General features: G+C 38.8%; 1 protein-coding gene across 1 annotated transcript in view; it reads right to left on the reverse strand.

Annotated features, from left to right (window-relative positions):
• The window catches only part of RIT2 (Ras like without CAAX 2), a 177170-nt gene that overhangs the window by 83706 nt on the left and 76547 nt on the right, over positions 1-16917 (reverse strand). Inside the window, exon 4 of the mRNA XM_023943915.2 lies at positions 5408-5599. Coding sequence (XP_023799683.1) covers positions 5408-5599 — 192 coding nt within the window. The remainder of the gene's footprint in view (positions 1-5407; positions 5600-16917) is intronic.

Below are 16917 nucleotides of genomic sequence, written 5' to 3' on the forward strand. Positions count from 1 at the left end.
CAAAATGCAGAGTAAAATCTCATTGAAGTGAGAGTATTCAGCTGGTTCTGATCATGAAAATTTACTGTAATCCTGGTTTGAGAATTATTTTCTGTTGTAATAAAACCTTGGGGAAAAAATATACAGCAGAACGTCTGTAATATATTTGCATTCCGAGTATTTATTGCCCTGTGTTAAATCATGGAATCAATCACAGAATCACAGAATGGTTTGGGTTGGAAGGGACCTTAAAGACTACCATGTTCCATCCCCTGCCATGGGCAGGGACATCTTCCACTATCCCAGGCTGCTCCAAGCCCCATCCAGCCTGGCCTTGGACATTTCCAGAGATCCAGGGGCAGCTCCAGCTGCTCTGGGAACCTTGTGCCAGGGCCTGACCACCTTCACAGACAAGAAATTCTTCCTGACATCTGCTCCAAACCTACTCTCTTTCAGTTCTGACATACTCCCCCTTGTTCTACTAATACTGTTCTACCACAGTCCTGGATGAAAAAGGCAGATTTCATGTTGATTTTTTATTTCCTACTGAAGGAGAGGGTGGTGGAGGGAAATGCTTTCAAAGGCACAGCTCCTCTCAGATTTTTGCTTGAAGCCAGTAAGGCAACTCATGGGTGGAAGGGTAAACACTGCTTAATTCTTCTCAGGAGCAAGACTGTACTGGCAAAACTAACAGTTTTATGACAGGCTTCCCAGAGAGGCCAAGAGCTGGAAAAAACATGAGCTGGCCTCCTAACTTCAGACTAAATGGACGTCAACATATTATCCACGGACTCAGCTGAGCCCACAGCTGATTCCTCTGGGAAAAAAACATATGCAGGAAAAGCTTCTCCATGAAGGCTGTGATATTTCTGTATGGCTAGAATTTCCAGAGGGGTTCTGTTTAAAGTTCATAAATACTTCTAGAAAGAATGTTTTTACAGCTCAGATGTACAGCACATTATTCAAAAGAACTTAGTTCCCCTCTGAATTGCTCCAGGTAATTAATATTTTGCAGTGGTTAGTAGGTAAAGGTTTTTCTGTATTTTCTAAATGACCTTTCAGTAATGCCACAGGTCCTAACTATTAAATGTTTTTATATAAAGCTGTAATTAAACGTTAGTATGGCATGAGCTTGAATAGCTTTAATGTATTTTTTAAAGATGAATATGCTCTAATTAGTTATTTATCACATGCTTTAATCAGTAAGAATCAGGTGTTCATCTGGAGTAAAATGACAAGGTTTACCTAAAGTGAAATTATCAGCGTTTTTAAACAGCTGGTCCTACATGTTTCTGAAAATCTGAAGATAATTAAAAGCATACAAGCATATATTTACTGATCTAATGACTTTGCTGTTTGAAAACATTGAAATGAAAATGTTACCTAATCAGTTACTTCCGTTTTCTATCAAGTAGCTATGGAATATAATGCATATAATACTTAAATGTTTCTTAGAGCAGTGGCTGAAAAATCAGAAAATGGACACAGATAAATATTCTGGCCCAGGTTAGATGGGACTTGGAGCAACCTGGTCTAGTGGAAGGTGTTCCTGCCCATGGCAGAGGGGTTGGAATGAGATGAGCTTTAAAGTCCCTTCCAATAAAAACCATTCCATGATTCTGTGAATGCCTATTCAGTGGGGGATGGAGGGTGCCTTTGCACCACATATATATCATGATAATTATTTACTCTGTTTTCCACCCAGTTTTTGCACAATTTTTCCCATATTCTTCAGAGAAAATTGAAAGCTTTTATTCTTTAGACTAGTGAATATAACTAAAACTTGCTTTAAGAAGTACAAACAAACCCATTTCTTAGAACATTAAAAATCACAGGCACACATAAGGACTATAATTTCACTGAAGCCATCATAAAATTAAAATATCATTTAAAAATAATAAATCCATTGTTTTTGTTTTTCATCAGTGTTTCTCTTAAGCCACAATTATAATTGCAGATTGGTTTTGTTCTTGTAGTTCTGTTGATAGATTTGAGGAAAGCAGCATATATCATTGACTGCACTGTATAGGGATTCATATTTCAAACAACAGCTTTGTCTGGCCAAGCCACTACAGCCTGTCTGATTGTTACAGAATTGTCATTAAATGGAAATGTTGTCCAGAAATGTTGAGCTTAATGCTATGTCCTGAAATAACACGAATAACATTACAGTTGCTTTAATGAAATTCTTAGGAGAAAAATGTCATTAAACAAAGCAACAATATTAGCCCTGGTGCCCTGGTGAAATTCCAGTCTGGCTGATTGCATTCTGACACCTACTATTTTTCAGCTGTTTGAATTTGGTGTGCTTGTGTACCTCCCTGTTTGTTCATTGATATGTTAATGCCCTACATCACCAGCTCATTGCTGCCTGTCACTCCAGAGTTAGTTGGCTGTCACTCTCCACCATCCAAATGCTTTTAATGTTGCTGTAATGACAGTGCATGACCTTGAAAAGATCCCTTTCAATCTACCTTCCCAGAGCTCATCCAGTTATTTAGATATTGCTTAACCTCACAAGTAAGCATAGATAAAACTTATTTCAGTGTTAAACATAGAGCACAGCCTCATGTCCCAGTTCTGAAATAATGAAAGACTAAAGATATCCATACATATATTGATATAATGTGTATATATATATATATATATATATATATATATTTATATGAGGGTATACATATATACATACATATAACATTGATATGTGCTTAAAGCTGGACACAGAAGTGTCCTCCCACACATTTGGGCTTCAGTTTCGGTCAGGAGGGTACTCTGAGCAGTACCTGCTCAGCACCCCGACTTAACCATGATTGGCTTCAAATTGTGGAGTGGAATCTGAAATGTATGTAATTTAAGTGAAGATACATTCTGGAAGCGCAGCTTACACCTCAGAACCAACTAGTTTTGCAGACAACAGTCATGGAGTAGACATAGTTAAAATTACTCCAAAACCAGTTGTTTTTCTCTAGTGTTGGTTCATACTACTTGCTTATGGACACATAGTCATATTAAAAAACTTTATTTAAAGGAGCAGATCTGCGTTGCACTATGTTACAAGTCTTTGACTTAAGGGTCAAAGTCTGGATTGCAGAATATTTGAGAAAACCCTTCTCACACTGCCAAATCTGTTGGCATTTATAGAGGGCTTATGAAGGAAAACATTCTGAAGGCCTAAATTCTGTTTCATTGAAAGCTTTTAAAAATACAGAAGTACAATTTGGAATTTCCTTGCTCACATATTCAGGCATGATCACTAGTGGTGACTCCATAGAAGGGCTTTAGTGTGTTTATCACATCTCACTGACTTAATTTTTTATATTCTTCCCAAGATCCTCCCCATGCTCCTTAATCTCAAATGCTGTAGGTGAAATCCAATCCAAACATTCATTCACAGTAATTTTCCTGTTTGTGAGACCAGAAAGGATCACCAAACAGCACGTAAAAGTATTTAAACCAGGCATATATTTTTAGTTGACAGTGATAAAAATACAGAAGTTCAACAAAAGGTAAGTGTGGAGGCCCAGGGGCCTGCCAGAGAAACAACAATCTTCATACCCTAGAAAGAAGGACACAGAGTAGTCAGAGTAAAATTAGTTCAGGGTGACAAAAGGCCTCTCCCCACAGTCCTTTGCAGCTGTATGTTGATATACCCCAGTTTTGTATCCTTCATTGGCCCATTGACCCAGATTTTTACCCTTCTATGGTAGTTCCCCTAGAATGTTCTCTGTTCCCTGCACACCCATTGGTCCTCACGTGGTGCAGGGCTCCGCCCAGCTTATCCCATTGGTCCCTGCCTCCCCTTGCCCCGCCTTCACACCATTTCCCTTTGTACCCATTGGACCCTGACCTCAGATCCATCCCCCTCCTTCCCTCTACTTAAACCCAGACCCTCAGCTGATTTTTATCTTTGTCCCTGGAGCCCGTCAGTGCTGTGGATATGATAAACCCCCACTAGAACTCTGTGCAGTGACCCTTCCTGACTCTTCTCCCATCAGCCAGCTGTCTGTGGCATGTTTGTGTGCGTTCATGGAGGAGTTTTTGGGAACGTAGCGTCACCTTACCACCTGAACACAATGCTACAGGAAAGGTCAGAAATAGATTGTGCTAAAGGTCGGTGAAAGAATGTCTTTGTGCTAATTAGGAAATAGAGCATTTGCTGAAACTTCATCTAGGGGCAACTGTAGGTAATCAATTGTATCCTGTTTTGGGATGAAGTGAATGTCAAGTTCTCTCAGCAGAACAACCAAATCTGCATCCTTCCCCAAACCCACATCCCTCCCCTTCTGGTGTATAAGCATGTGGCACTCATGTTTGAAGCCCCTGTTAAACTACAGCTGGATTGTCACCATTCAGGTTTTGTCACAGCCTGATCTGGGGAGGAAGCCAATGATTTGGAAAACAGATGAGAAGTTTTAAATGGACGTAATCAGATCATTAGGACTAATTGCAGGCTCAATGTTGTCTTGTTTTTTCTTCAGGTAGAATAAAGAAGACAACAAAAGGAGGAGAAGAGTAACAGGATAAGTGGAAAAGAGTAAATAGGATTGTGTGAGCACAGACGCTAATGAACCAAAAACCAATATTTTATTTAAGTGTTACATGTGTCTGTGCAGAAGTCAGATATTTGAAAGCAGTTTAGTTGCAGATTAGGCATATTTTCTGTTCAGTACCGCGTCACAATCAATCCATTCTAATGTGATATCTCTCTCTAGTTCACCAGTACAAACAATAAGAAGTAAGGGGGAAGAAAACAGGAAAAGAGAGAGCAAAGGTTGTTAAAGACATTGAGAGAGCCACAGTTGTTGATCTTGTAGTCAAAGAAACCTGTTGCTCTATGGGTGGTAGTAGCTGAAATCTGGTATAACAATCTAAGTGAATTCAAGTCTTACAAGGCCCCGTTTTATCTGAACACTCACTGCACAGTCACTGGATCTTCAGGCAAATGTAGTCTCATTTATATTTCTTTTTTTTCACCTTTTTTTTTTCTTTTTTCTCCTAATTCTGAGGTTGAAAAACTTTTAATCCAATTTTACGTGTTTGGGGAAAAAAACAAATCTTGGTTTAATGGCTGGAAACATTGAAGAAACCCAGAGTTTTTTCCCACAAGATCCTGATTGAAGCGCTTGCTATGTTGAATATATAGATGTATTTATATATATGAACATATATAAATCTTTTGACAATGGTAGTCAAAGTTTTTCAAGTAAAATCAGAGGAGGTTTAGATGTGATTTGCCAAGACTACTTGAAATTCCCCAACATATGAATGAAAAGCACCACAAAGACTTTAATTCATTACAAGTTTGTCGCTCTTTGATTAAACATCTTCTTGTGCTAATAATTCTCAGTAGCACAGTGCAACATATGCTGCAGAAACCCCTGAGGCAGCTAAGGAAAACCAAGCCAAAATTAGCTGAGAAGTCACTTACCTGTCTGAACTCCTCAAGGTCTATTTTGTTTCCCACCAGAACCACAGGGATGTCATAGGTGTGCCGGACACGATAAATGAGTTCCTTAAACTCAGCTGCTTCTTGAAAGGATTGGCGGTCCGTGATGGAATAGCAGATAATGAAGCCTTCTCCACCTCGCATGTACTGGTCCCTCATGGCTGTGAATTCTGCCTGCAGAATAGGAAGAACACGCTCAGTAATCTGGCAAACAAAATTATCCATCTGTAAATAACAAACTTGCAGCAAACTTCCCCAGTTCCTTACATAAATTCACATTGTTTGTTTTACCCTTGTAAATACTGCTTGCTGAAATTTGTGCATCATTCTGGGTTCACCAAACCCAATAATAAGAATTTCTTTTAGGACTATTTTTATTTTTTATTTCCCATCACGGGAACTCTGTCCTCTAAGAATATGAACTTATTATTCAACTGCCTGCATACAGAAAACACTGTGTCATGTATTATTTGAAACTTCTTCAGTGCTGTCAGTACAAAAAGATGAGTTACAACTGAATGAATATTAACAGGTTTAAAAGAAACTATATTACTATCTAGGAATTTGAGACAGGTACAAATTCCTTATTATGGACTCAGTACAAAAGCTCAGTAATATCAAAAAGACACTCATTGGTTGCCACCAGGTGTGGAGCAGTGCCTAACAGAGCAGTGATCCAATCTGCAAAAAGTTCTGCTTTTTCAAGGTGTCTCAGAAAAGATGGAGGCTTCACTTCAGTGTGGGATAATGTCATTAAATGAGAAGGAACAATTTCAAACAGTGCAAGAACCAGCCTCATTATCTCCTCCTGCATTTTTCTCGTTTTATGTGTATGTTTATTGCTGGAGCAATGCTTCTTGTTACTGGTATGGTTTTTTTCAGAAGCTTTTAACAACTGCTGCATTGTACAAAAAAAAAATCAAGATTTAGATTTCAAAAACTAGTCTCAGGCACTGTGGCTTGAGAATATGTTTTAAATCCAGTTTCTTTCTCAAGTTTGTTTGCTTTTCTTGATCACAGCCCAGAATAACCCAATACCATGGCAACAGTCGGTCAGGATCAGAATCCTCCTGACAGAATCAGTTCTCCAGAGATATTAAGATGCAGAAAGGTCTGATAAAAAAGGAGTACACATATCAACATTGGACCATTTCTATGAGCAGCAGGATGCTGCATAAAATCCTGCATTTTTTACTCTATTGAGAATTTAGGCTACAGTTTTTTTAAAAATAGTTTAGTTTACATATATATACCCTCAGCCCTTACTGAAAATTGAAGGGAAATGGATTTCTTATGCTCTTGTAAAAGTCTCAGCCTTAAATCTCTCTCAATAGTTGCTCATGTTGATTGACAATACTTCCTGTGAATAGAGTTTCATGTTGACCATTATCATTTATTTATGATGTATCTTTTACCCGAGGGCTGTATATAATCATCCAAAACTTTTCACCTGCTGCAGGAAAAAGTTCATTCCAGTAAGCTTCAAAATGGCAGACCAATAAGCAATTTAAGGGTAGGATTCTGGTTTGAGACTTACTCAGAATTTGAAAATCTCTAAATTATCACCCCATAGCACCCCAGGAGAGTTTATTAACTACCAAGCTACCAGACATAGTGGGTCAGGTCATGACACAGCCCATCCCCTGGAAACTGGATGTGCCAGCAGTAGGGCAGCAGAACACTGAAGAAGGAAGCACTCTGTGGTTTTGAACAAGACACTCAACAGTGTTCCCAGGTCTTTTCCAGCCACCTACATTAGATTGATAAATGGTGCAATACCAAACTCTGCATCGCATTCAAAGTCTCCAGGTTGAGAGAAGGGAGTGTTAATGACTGAACACAGTCATTTAATCCATTTTCTGCCCTCAGACCCCAAGCTTTTACACCAGAACAAAGATCTCACTGCAGCCCTCATCCCATGTGACCCTGATTTTCTCCTCTTTGCACCAGACCCTTAGAACTATTCTACACCATTATTAGGTGCGTAGTCTCCTTTACAGGAGGAATACCAGGATTCCTTCAGACTGAGCAGACTATGGAAGCCTTCAGTGAAGTTAAATTTGTGAATGAGACTTCTGAATTTATCTGGCTGTGCAGCTGTAGTCTGCTGTCTAAACTGTCCTTATAAAAGATGGTAAACAATTCAATGTCATTAATGGACTACAGGCTGTTTCTGATGCTGGAAAATAGCTATACCATTCGTTACCTTATTATCTGTTTTTTGAACCTATTATTTATTTTTAGAGGGTTTATACAACAGAGTGGAGCTGATAGATAAAAATCCATGTTTTCACATGGAACCTAACACCCAGACCAGATGACCTGTGTCCTTGAATTAGAAATTTCATGAATCAACTACTGTACCACTGTATGAAAACTCTGCACAACCTTTTACAAAGAATGAGCTGTTTAAGTGAGGTGATCCACCTTTAGGAAGTGCTCAGAACTTTGTACACTCATTTATGACTATGTACGGCAAACCAAGAAGGAATTAGGTCACACATTGCTGTTCAAGTTACTCACAGTAAGTGATGTTCTGGAGTACTCCCAGGATCACTCCCCAGGGATGCTTAATGGCTTTCCCTGACTGACAGGAGGCCCTGGGTTCCTAATTTCACACACTGAATCATTCCAAAGGGACAAAGTTCTCAGCTTTTAGGACTGACAGTTTTGAGTCAGAATCATCTACCTACACATTCTGGTTCATGCTGGGGCATAGTTAAGACTTTCAGGATAGGAATGAGTTTACTTATTCATTTTTTTATTATGACATGTTATTATTGCTGCTAAATTAGACAAAACAGGCAAAATACTTCAATGTCATGTTTGCAATGATCCATTCTCAGAGGCATTAAATATTCTTTGCAAACTGGAATGAGGACATAGACTTGGCTTTCTGTTGTTAACTCAGCTAGTGATTTCCATTCCAATTTTTTGATGTTGACATTCATTTCTCAGTTTTTTCCCCTTGGCATGATTGCTCAGTACAAAGTCAAGGACTCCAGGGTCAAACTTAAGTAAGTCTGTATTTTGATTTCAAAATAAGTGGTTGGTTTGTTTTTGGTTTTTTTGTTTGTTTTTTTTTTCAACCAGGAACCTCAACATAATAATATATACTAAGATAAAGAATAAATTTAAATTACCAATAAATATACTAAAATCTTTGCAAACCTGTATGCATAAAAGACAAAAGATTAAGAAGAAATTACATCTCTTTGTTAATTTTTAAGTTCAAATCTTACTCCAGATTCCACTTTTTTCACGTTTCTTTCTCTACAGTAAGCAGAACTAAAAACCCAAGATGACCTGGATTTTGTGAATTTTCAGGTGCAGATAGGGACAAAGCTTAAGGTTTTACAGATCTTCCAGTATTTATTTTTTTATATTTTGCCTGGTTTCCTTGTGAAACAAGCTGTGCGTCTGTCACACTAATATCTTCTTTAATTTTTTTCTAGCTGTAAAAGGAAACTCTTAAAAATCATTCAGGAATAGTAGTGGATACAAATTTCTACTCAATAAAGGTAAAATACAAAACATTCCCAAATCAGTAAATGCTGAAGGGAAAAGACAGAAGGAAATCACACCCCCTAAAAGGGAAATAAATTCTGAAAATTAAAGTGAAGACTTGTCATGCTTGCAGCACTTTGCAGCTTGACATCAGTCTCGAGTACTCTCTTGTGTATTGTGACTAAGACTTAACTGAAAAGTGTGGTAAAAACTCTTTTGAAACCAAATCATCATTCTTCTTGGGAGATGTGATACTTGAGAACAAGCATCGAGTTTGGATAGAAACAAATCTAAACTTTTCCAAAAGCTGGAAGAAGGCAACAGAACTTTTTCCTTTTATTTTTCCAATATAATTGAATGCAGAAATAAAAAAAAAGCCACTAATCCTCATAAGACTATATATTTCTACCTGTTGTTGAAGAACATTGCCAAGAACATCCCTTGATGGTTAGGTTGCTTCTAGAGAGACATCACATTTGCCTTTTTTCAGTGATCAGGCATCTGACATGGTTTTTCAAGGGTATCAGAATGGCCTCACAATGACATTGAGCAGCTTCCTCAACATGCTAGAATGTGCTTCATCCTGTGCTACTGAACTGCCTACTAATCAACTGGAGATTGAGTCACTTCTCCCTTATTTATCCCCCTTTACTCTCTCTCTTCCTCAAACTTTCCTGGGAGGCATGAGAGCAGAGCCTGCCTCTGAAGGCTGGGAGAGGGGAAGCCTTAAGTGTATTTGTACATTCCACGTTCCTCCTTAGGACACTCACTTGTTCCGGCAGCAGCCCCAGAATTTTCATGATCTATGTGTAACTGCCAGTGTACTTGTATAAAAGTGTTTCACTGCCTTTTAATCTCTCAAAATTATCAATTCTAGCAACATTTTGTCTTTCATAATCCAGTCTATTCATGCAAAAGAAATACTTCCATACCTATCCTTGTGAGAGTGTTCCTATCTCCACATTTCTTACTCCTGTGTATTCTTGCCTTTTCTAGCAGCTTTTAAGAAAACAACTTAGCAAAGAAATACTGGCTAAAATCTGTTTTCTCTCCTTCATCTTCATTCACACTCTTCTATCTCACATTTAATGAGAAATTTTTTCGTAAGGAACGGTATTTTTAATTAATTTAAAAATTCATGTTGTTATGGATATATAAGTAGAATTTGTATGTTGGGGTTTTATTTTATTAGAGATCAGAATACTTTTCCAAATAAGATCAGTATCTTAATGTGTCCAGAAGAGAAAACAAAGTCGTTGAAGAGTAAAGTCACACTAGATCTTTATGAAAGATTGGTCTGTGTTGTTATCAAACATAAGTCTGGGTCTCATGGTCAGCACAGAACAGCCCTGCCTTGCCGACTGAAAGAGTCTAGGATTATGGATAATAAAGTTCAGCAAAGCTAGTTTGTTTCTTTACTGTTTCCTACATCTTTCTTCATGAAAAATGCTGGAGAAGCAGTGCTGGGCTGGAAAATCTTTTATGCAACTCAGAATAGAAGTTGTTTAGAAGCAGCATCTCCCACATCACCACTTTACACCAGCAGAGCTCTAAAGTGAAGCCATTTCTCCCAGATGCCCATGTTTTGCATAGCTAAGAAATTGCCTTGTCAGCCCCAAAAAGGATAAAAGGGAAAGAAGAGAAGAACAAAAAAAAAAAAATGGACAAGGCAATGAGCAGAGAGTCACCATCTCTGCCCCTCTTTTTCATTTAGTGGTGATGTGTTTGAGCAGTAAACACAGCTTGGAAGTGCAATCCTACCCCACGCTCCTCACAAGTGTGGTGCTTAGAAATTTAAAGTTGCGGCACCTCCGAAGCAAAGGTGTCATGTTTTTCAAACTACACACGCTCTCCACACATTTTGATGTCTGTTCTCTTTTTTATGATCTTGGCTTGTATCTCTGGAAGAGGTCAGAGCCTCCCCAGGGAGGCCAGCCTCACAGTTTGAAGGATGTCACTTTCTATATCTTCTTGTCTTATGTTCTGCTTGACTTTAGAACCGGGAATCTGCTAACAGATGTTCTTAATCAAAACTGTCTCCCTGATTACCACAGGGGTCGTTCTTATTATAAACTGAGGTTTTTTTATATTTATAGTGAACACTTGAAGGGGTGGGATGTGTTCCTGCAAAACAGGCAGGATATTGTTCATCTATGACAGTGAACAAACAAGGATAAAATGAACAAAAAGGACACAGGAACCTCAGGAGGAGAGAAAAAAAAAATCTTCAAATAGTAAGAGAAGAAAAAATTAAAACAATAAAAAATACGTGAAATTTCATTGTTAACTTAGAATTTTTATTAAAAGTAAGTTGAAAATTTCTTGTCTCAGGAAATTTTTTTGCCAATACGGTTAAATATTACTTTTTAGCAGAAAATCTTTTTTAAAGCCAAAGTGCAAACCTCCCCTATCTCTCTGTTAGTAAATTCTCTTGCACATATAAGCATCACAGTTGACTTCATCAGGATTACATATCATCCACCTGGCACTGCTTGTCTAAAATGTGCTTTTATTTTACTTCTTGAAACAGATCCACCTAATGAAAGTACACTGGTGAGAAGTGCTGTGATAGTTATCTGTTTTTCATGGACTTTTTAGTGTTTTATTTTCTGTGAGGGGAGGAGTGGGTAAAAGCCAGTCACTTTTTAAAAACTTATTTGCAGTAGCAAGCAGCAAGCAACCTGCAGCAGTTACATTTCAAATAAGAAAACATCCAGATAAGATATTAGCTGGATATTATACCTTATAAACATTGTAATACCAATACTAATCTAGATGCAAAGGACAGGCCTTATTTCATCTGGTTTCTGCCTCCTGAAGAGGTAGTCAGGTATTCTAAATTTAGAATCATATCTTTATTTAGTATTCAAATCTCTCTCTCTGCAGTCATCAGAGCTACAACTGACTCCAGAGAGTAACTCAACCCATCCTCAGGGAAGTGTTTAAGGTGCCAGGGGTGTTTTTATTTTATACCTCTTGCACTACTTCTACAGAGCCTAAGTAGAGAGCCTTGCCTCTGATGTCCACTAGTATCAGCCAGGCCCTGTCCAGTCATATCCTCCATGCATTTGGATGATAAGGCTGCTCCTCCTCTTCATTTTAAACTTTTCATTTAGCTTCTACAAGGCTGTTGCATTTCCAGTGGGGTTCAAAAGATCAAGAGAATGTAGCATCTAATGCCTAAAGCCAGTCGAGGATTTTTCCCTTCACAGCACTCAGCAGTAGGAAATGCTGTTGCCCAGCATGGGTTGAGTAACACTATGAGATAATAAAGGTACACTTTTTCCACCACAGAAGCCAAAGTTCCCAACCTGCTGCCTTTGCTTGCAGGAGCTCTGCCTGCACCAGCTACAGGTTCCCTGCGATGACGCAGGAGAAAACCAGAAGCACAGAACAGGATATCAACGTCACTTCACACTCACTTCTTGCCTCTCTTATTTCCAGCCATACTTTGCAAATGACAACAGCAACAATAAAAGGAGTTACATAGCAAAAGATAGTGAAAAATTTGCAGCAGGTGGTACTTAGCCACCTGTGCCAGCCTAAACCATCTGCCGCATCACTGGGAGGAAGGAAGGGAGCTGAGTAACAGCTCAGAGACAGACCAAAGAAAATGCAGGGGCTCTGGCTTAAAGACTGGAGGACAGAGATTGATTCTTCTCCTCGTCAAGTCTCTACACTGCTCTGGTAGATCAAACCCAGCCCTCACATCCCTTTTTGCCCCTTCTAGTAATGATTCAGGAGCAGTTCAAAACGGGATTAGTGTGAATGAGAATTCGCCCATGAGCCTGCAGTGGAAGTGGATTATTATTATAATCAGTCCCTTGATTAATGATCAGTCAGTGTCTCATGCCTTATAATTACAGGAAAGAATTCTTGCTTCTGTTGTAAAACAGCAATATCCCTTTCCTTCTGTGAATTTGTACTGGGACAAAATGCACATCACTGATGAGAGGAAAAGTACAAAGATAAAAAAGATTCAGTCCAAGCTCCTGGCAGACGAATGGCTTTCTGAGCTTTATCTGACAGCCTTCCAAGGTAATAGTACAAACTCTGCATTGTACAAAATCAGTAACCTTTTCTGAACTGTGGGAATGTACAAGGATAAAACTGAGACGGGCACTGAAATTAATCATTAATTTAGAAGACAAGCAGCAACCCCCTGTTTAAGCCAATTTATTTACTTGAAAAGGGAAACAGAAGAAGGAGAATATTCATAACAGGTGTTCTTTCTGGAAGACACAGGTATGATATCCATTTCTGTGACAAATAACAGCATTACTTTTTAGCTGCTGATTCTTAGGGGTTTTCCAGGTTAGCTCACCTGAGTAGAGTGATTGGCCTCAAGACCTTACCTATGGGCAAGAAGATAGTCCAAGCTTAGTGTGTCAACTATATGGATAATCAGCAACTTAAGAAAAACAGTTAGACATGCACTGATTATGAAATTCAAGCTTAGATTTACATTCTTGATTTTCACAAAATTTTGGCTAAAAAGTTTTCAAAATTACTTCCCCCTCCTAATTTTCCCTATACTTCTGTTCTTCAGCAGCAACCTGCTTACTGCAGAAACAGGTCTTCAGTCCCAGAAAAGAGATGATGTTGCATTAGACCTCAGAATTCTTTCTAAAAAGTATTATATTCTCATGGAAAGAGATGGATTCTTCCCACTGTTTAATACATCGCTTATCTCTGAATACAGAAGAGACTTTATGCACAACTAATGTTCTGAATGTAAAGAGAAATTAATTAAAAATCAAGATAGCAGTTTCTTAATATGGATTACTCAGTCAGGATAATTCAGGATGACATTGCTCTCATCTTCATCCAAAAGAGTCTGAGGCTCTGAACTGGTATGTTAAGCTTTTACCCTGTCTGAAAATCATAGATTTGTGAGGTTATTTTTTTATTGTCTTTAAATCATTGTTAGACTCGATCTATTCTCACCATCAGTGAAATCATGTTGTTTCCCACAAGAGGACTTAGAAATTCAGGTTGCCCTTCTCTTTTCAGCTGTGATGCTGCTTCCCATGCTATCTGGCACTGTTCTTAGTCAAAGATCATGGAGGATTAAGCCTCTTGAAAAACAGGTGTCAGTGTTCCTTTGCATCCTGAGCACTGATGGATGACTATTTCACTGCCCCTTCGTCAACTGCAGAGCATTTTATATGCACTCACTATTCTGTATTCACATGTCCTACATTGTGACTTATGCAGAAAGATTGAGCCACACCAGCCTGATAGAAAAAAGTAAGTAAGGGGAAATAAATAAGGTGGAGAAAAAGACAGATTTGAGCAACTTCCAATAAAATAACTCAGGACTACAAAATATAACATTACTGAGTGACCATTCTTTCTTGCTGAGGAACTACTAAATAACCTGCACTGGCACTCAGACTCTCCCTCCAGATACAGCATTTTTTCACTAAGAAGTTCCCAGTCTAATTGCCCTCCTGCCTCCACATGATAATATATTTGCCTGTTTTCTGCAACTGTGCCTTTGTTAACTTTATTAATCCTCCTCTTCCCAAGATGGTTTGTCATATGCAGTAATGAAAATATGCAGTCCATCACCTGGGAGATGATACCTACTTTTTATTCATCCCCAAATATGGATGAAATCACTATATCAATTCTCCACAATGCCAGTAAAAATTCCTCAGTGTTGCACTCCTTAACTCAGAGAACTGCCTTTTTTCTTTCATATTCATGCTAATGGTCTCTCTCTGAGGGATAAACACCCTAGCAATTTTCTTCTAAATGCAGGCACTGAAGCAATCTTCGTTGTTAACTACCTCTAAAACCCCCAAACGTATTTGGTTTATCATGCACCACATAATACTTCTCCCCCATTCTCATTGATATGCAAAAAAAAGAAAAGAGCCAGTTTTCACCTTTTATCACAGATGCATCATAAATGGTTAAAGGGAAAAATTAATAGCTTGGTAATTACATTTCAGTAAACAGCAGAGATTAAAAAACATAAAAGACAACAACCCACTAGTGAAGAGGTGATGACTGCAGCTGCAAGCAAGGGTTTTGCAGGGGTTCAGACATGCTCTTGTCAGCCTCTGTGGTCATCACAGGCTTGCCACCTTCCCCAGCGAGGCCTTGTGCAGCCTTGCAGAAGTAAACCAGGAGGCTGTGGAGTCAGACACCTCACTGCTCTGATAAATGACTGCAAATTATATTCTGGCTTGCATACATGCTCTCTCATGATAACTTCCCTAACAAGTGTGCTGATCTTAAAAATTCCACCACACAGGTTTTTCTCCTCCCTCCCCTGTGCCCTACTCATCAGCAGAGATATAATTTAATCTGAGGACCTGAAAAGGAGGGAAAGGAAGAAGCAAGAAATCTGCAGAGTGGCTATTTTAGACTTTTGTAACATTTAATCAATAGTGCACTCATTTCTGCAACTGAAACTTAGCTTGGTGTTTATCTGAGGTTTGTGTTCCTTGGGGAATACATAAATCACCAGCAAAATTAATGCAAAATACCTGTGCTACAATCCTGAAAGGATTTTGTATTGCTTACAAAGTGAACTTGTGACATGAAAGGACTGAGTTGTCATGTCCCTGTGACTTCCCAACGTGTGTTTTTCATTTCCATATGCACAAATACTTCTGAATAATTTTTAATGCATTAGGAAAAGAAACCCGAAAAACATGAGGACAAAGGCAGAGCTACAAGAAAATAAGTCATGAGGTACCTTGGTTGGGTCAACAGATCCAACAGAGAAAGTGAAGGATCCAGGGAGACCTTGGAGCACTTTCCAGGAGGGGCTACAAGAGCACTGGAGAGAGACTTGGGAACAGGGCATGGAGTGTCTAGATGAGGAGGAATGGCTTTAAACTGACAGAGGGCAGGGTTGGATGGCCTATTGGGAAGAAATTCTTCCCTGTGAGGGTGGGGAGTCCCTGGAAAAGGTTGCCAGAGAAGCTGTGGCTGCCCCATCCCTGGGAGTGTCCAAAGCCAGGTTGGATGGGTAGTGGAACCTGGGATAGTGGAAGATGTCCCTGCCCATGGCAGCGGTTTTGTAGTTACTTCCAATCAAAAGTCCTGAAAGACACTGAGTAGCTTCTGAGATACACCAAAACTCCTACACGGGGCCAAATCTCATCTGCATGTCCAAAATTTAGAGGAGCCTGAATCCTTCAGCTTTGTCCGAAGTGCTAGTCACGTTCCACATTGATTTCTGACACAGGTACAGTCAATGTGGCCACTGCTAAGCTTTTGCATTTTTGTATTATTTTGTCTTCTTCAGAAAAGATGGTTCCCTGGCATGGTTTGTCTCACATCATCCCACGGCTCTGGTAGCGATATGGAACACTCATGACAAAAAATGTATTCTCCTCATCCAATAGGCACAAATTAAAAACAGGCACAAAAATCTATGCAAGCTGTGCAAGCTTTCTTCTACAGAAGTGAGAAAAATATATATCCAAAAATATAGCTTGTTAAGAAAAAAAAAATGAAAAAAACCTGAGAAAATATTTCATATTTTCACTAATTTATTGAGTTCCTACTTTGCTCCTCATTCCCCTCTTTGAAAAATCTGGATTATCTGGAATAACATTTCTCAGATTATAAAGGTTACAAGCAGTGGAGTTCAGCATTTGCTGAGGTTTATTTCTTTCTTTGTTTGTCGGGAGTTTTTGTGTGTTTGTTTGCTTGATAGAAGGGAATTTCACTTCCAGGTTCTGGCGCAAAACTATTGAAACTTCAGCTTGAAAGATATTACTTGTCTTTAGGTTTTTCCCTTCCCCTTCCTGCTAGTGGGAAATAAAAATTACATTTTTAGAAAGCCTTTTCCAGCAGTCCTTCTCATTTGGTTTAGCAAGTGGAATGTTTGGATGATTCAGATAACATTATGTGACTTTTTGCTTTTGTTCTCTTTGTCTGGAGACACCACCATTCAACACTTCAGAATGGCATAAAAAACAGTTAATTTTGAAAATCTCATTTTTTAGGGGCAACCTAGT

This window comes from Cyanistes caeruleus, chromosome Z, assembly GCF_971803275.1.
Source record: "Cyanistes caeruleus chromosome Z, bCyaCae1.hap1.1, whole genome shotgun sequence".
NCBI classification, from domain to species: domain Eukaryota; kingdom Metazoa; phylum Chordata; class Aves; order Passeriformes; family Paridae; genus Cyanistes; species Cyanistes caeruleus.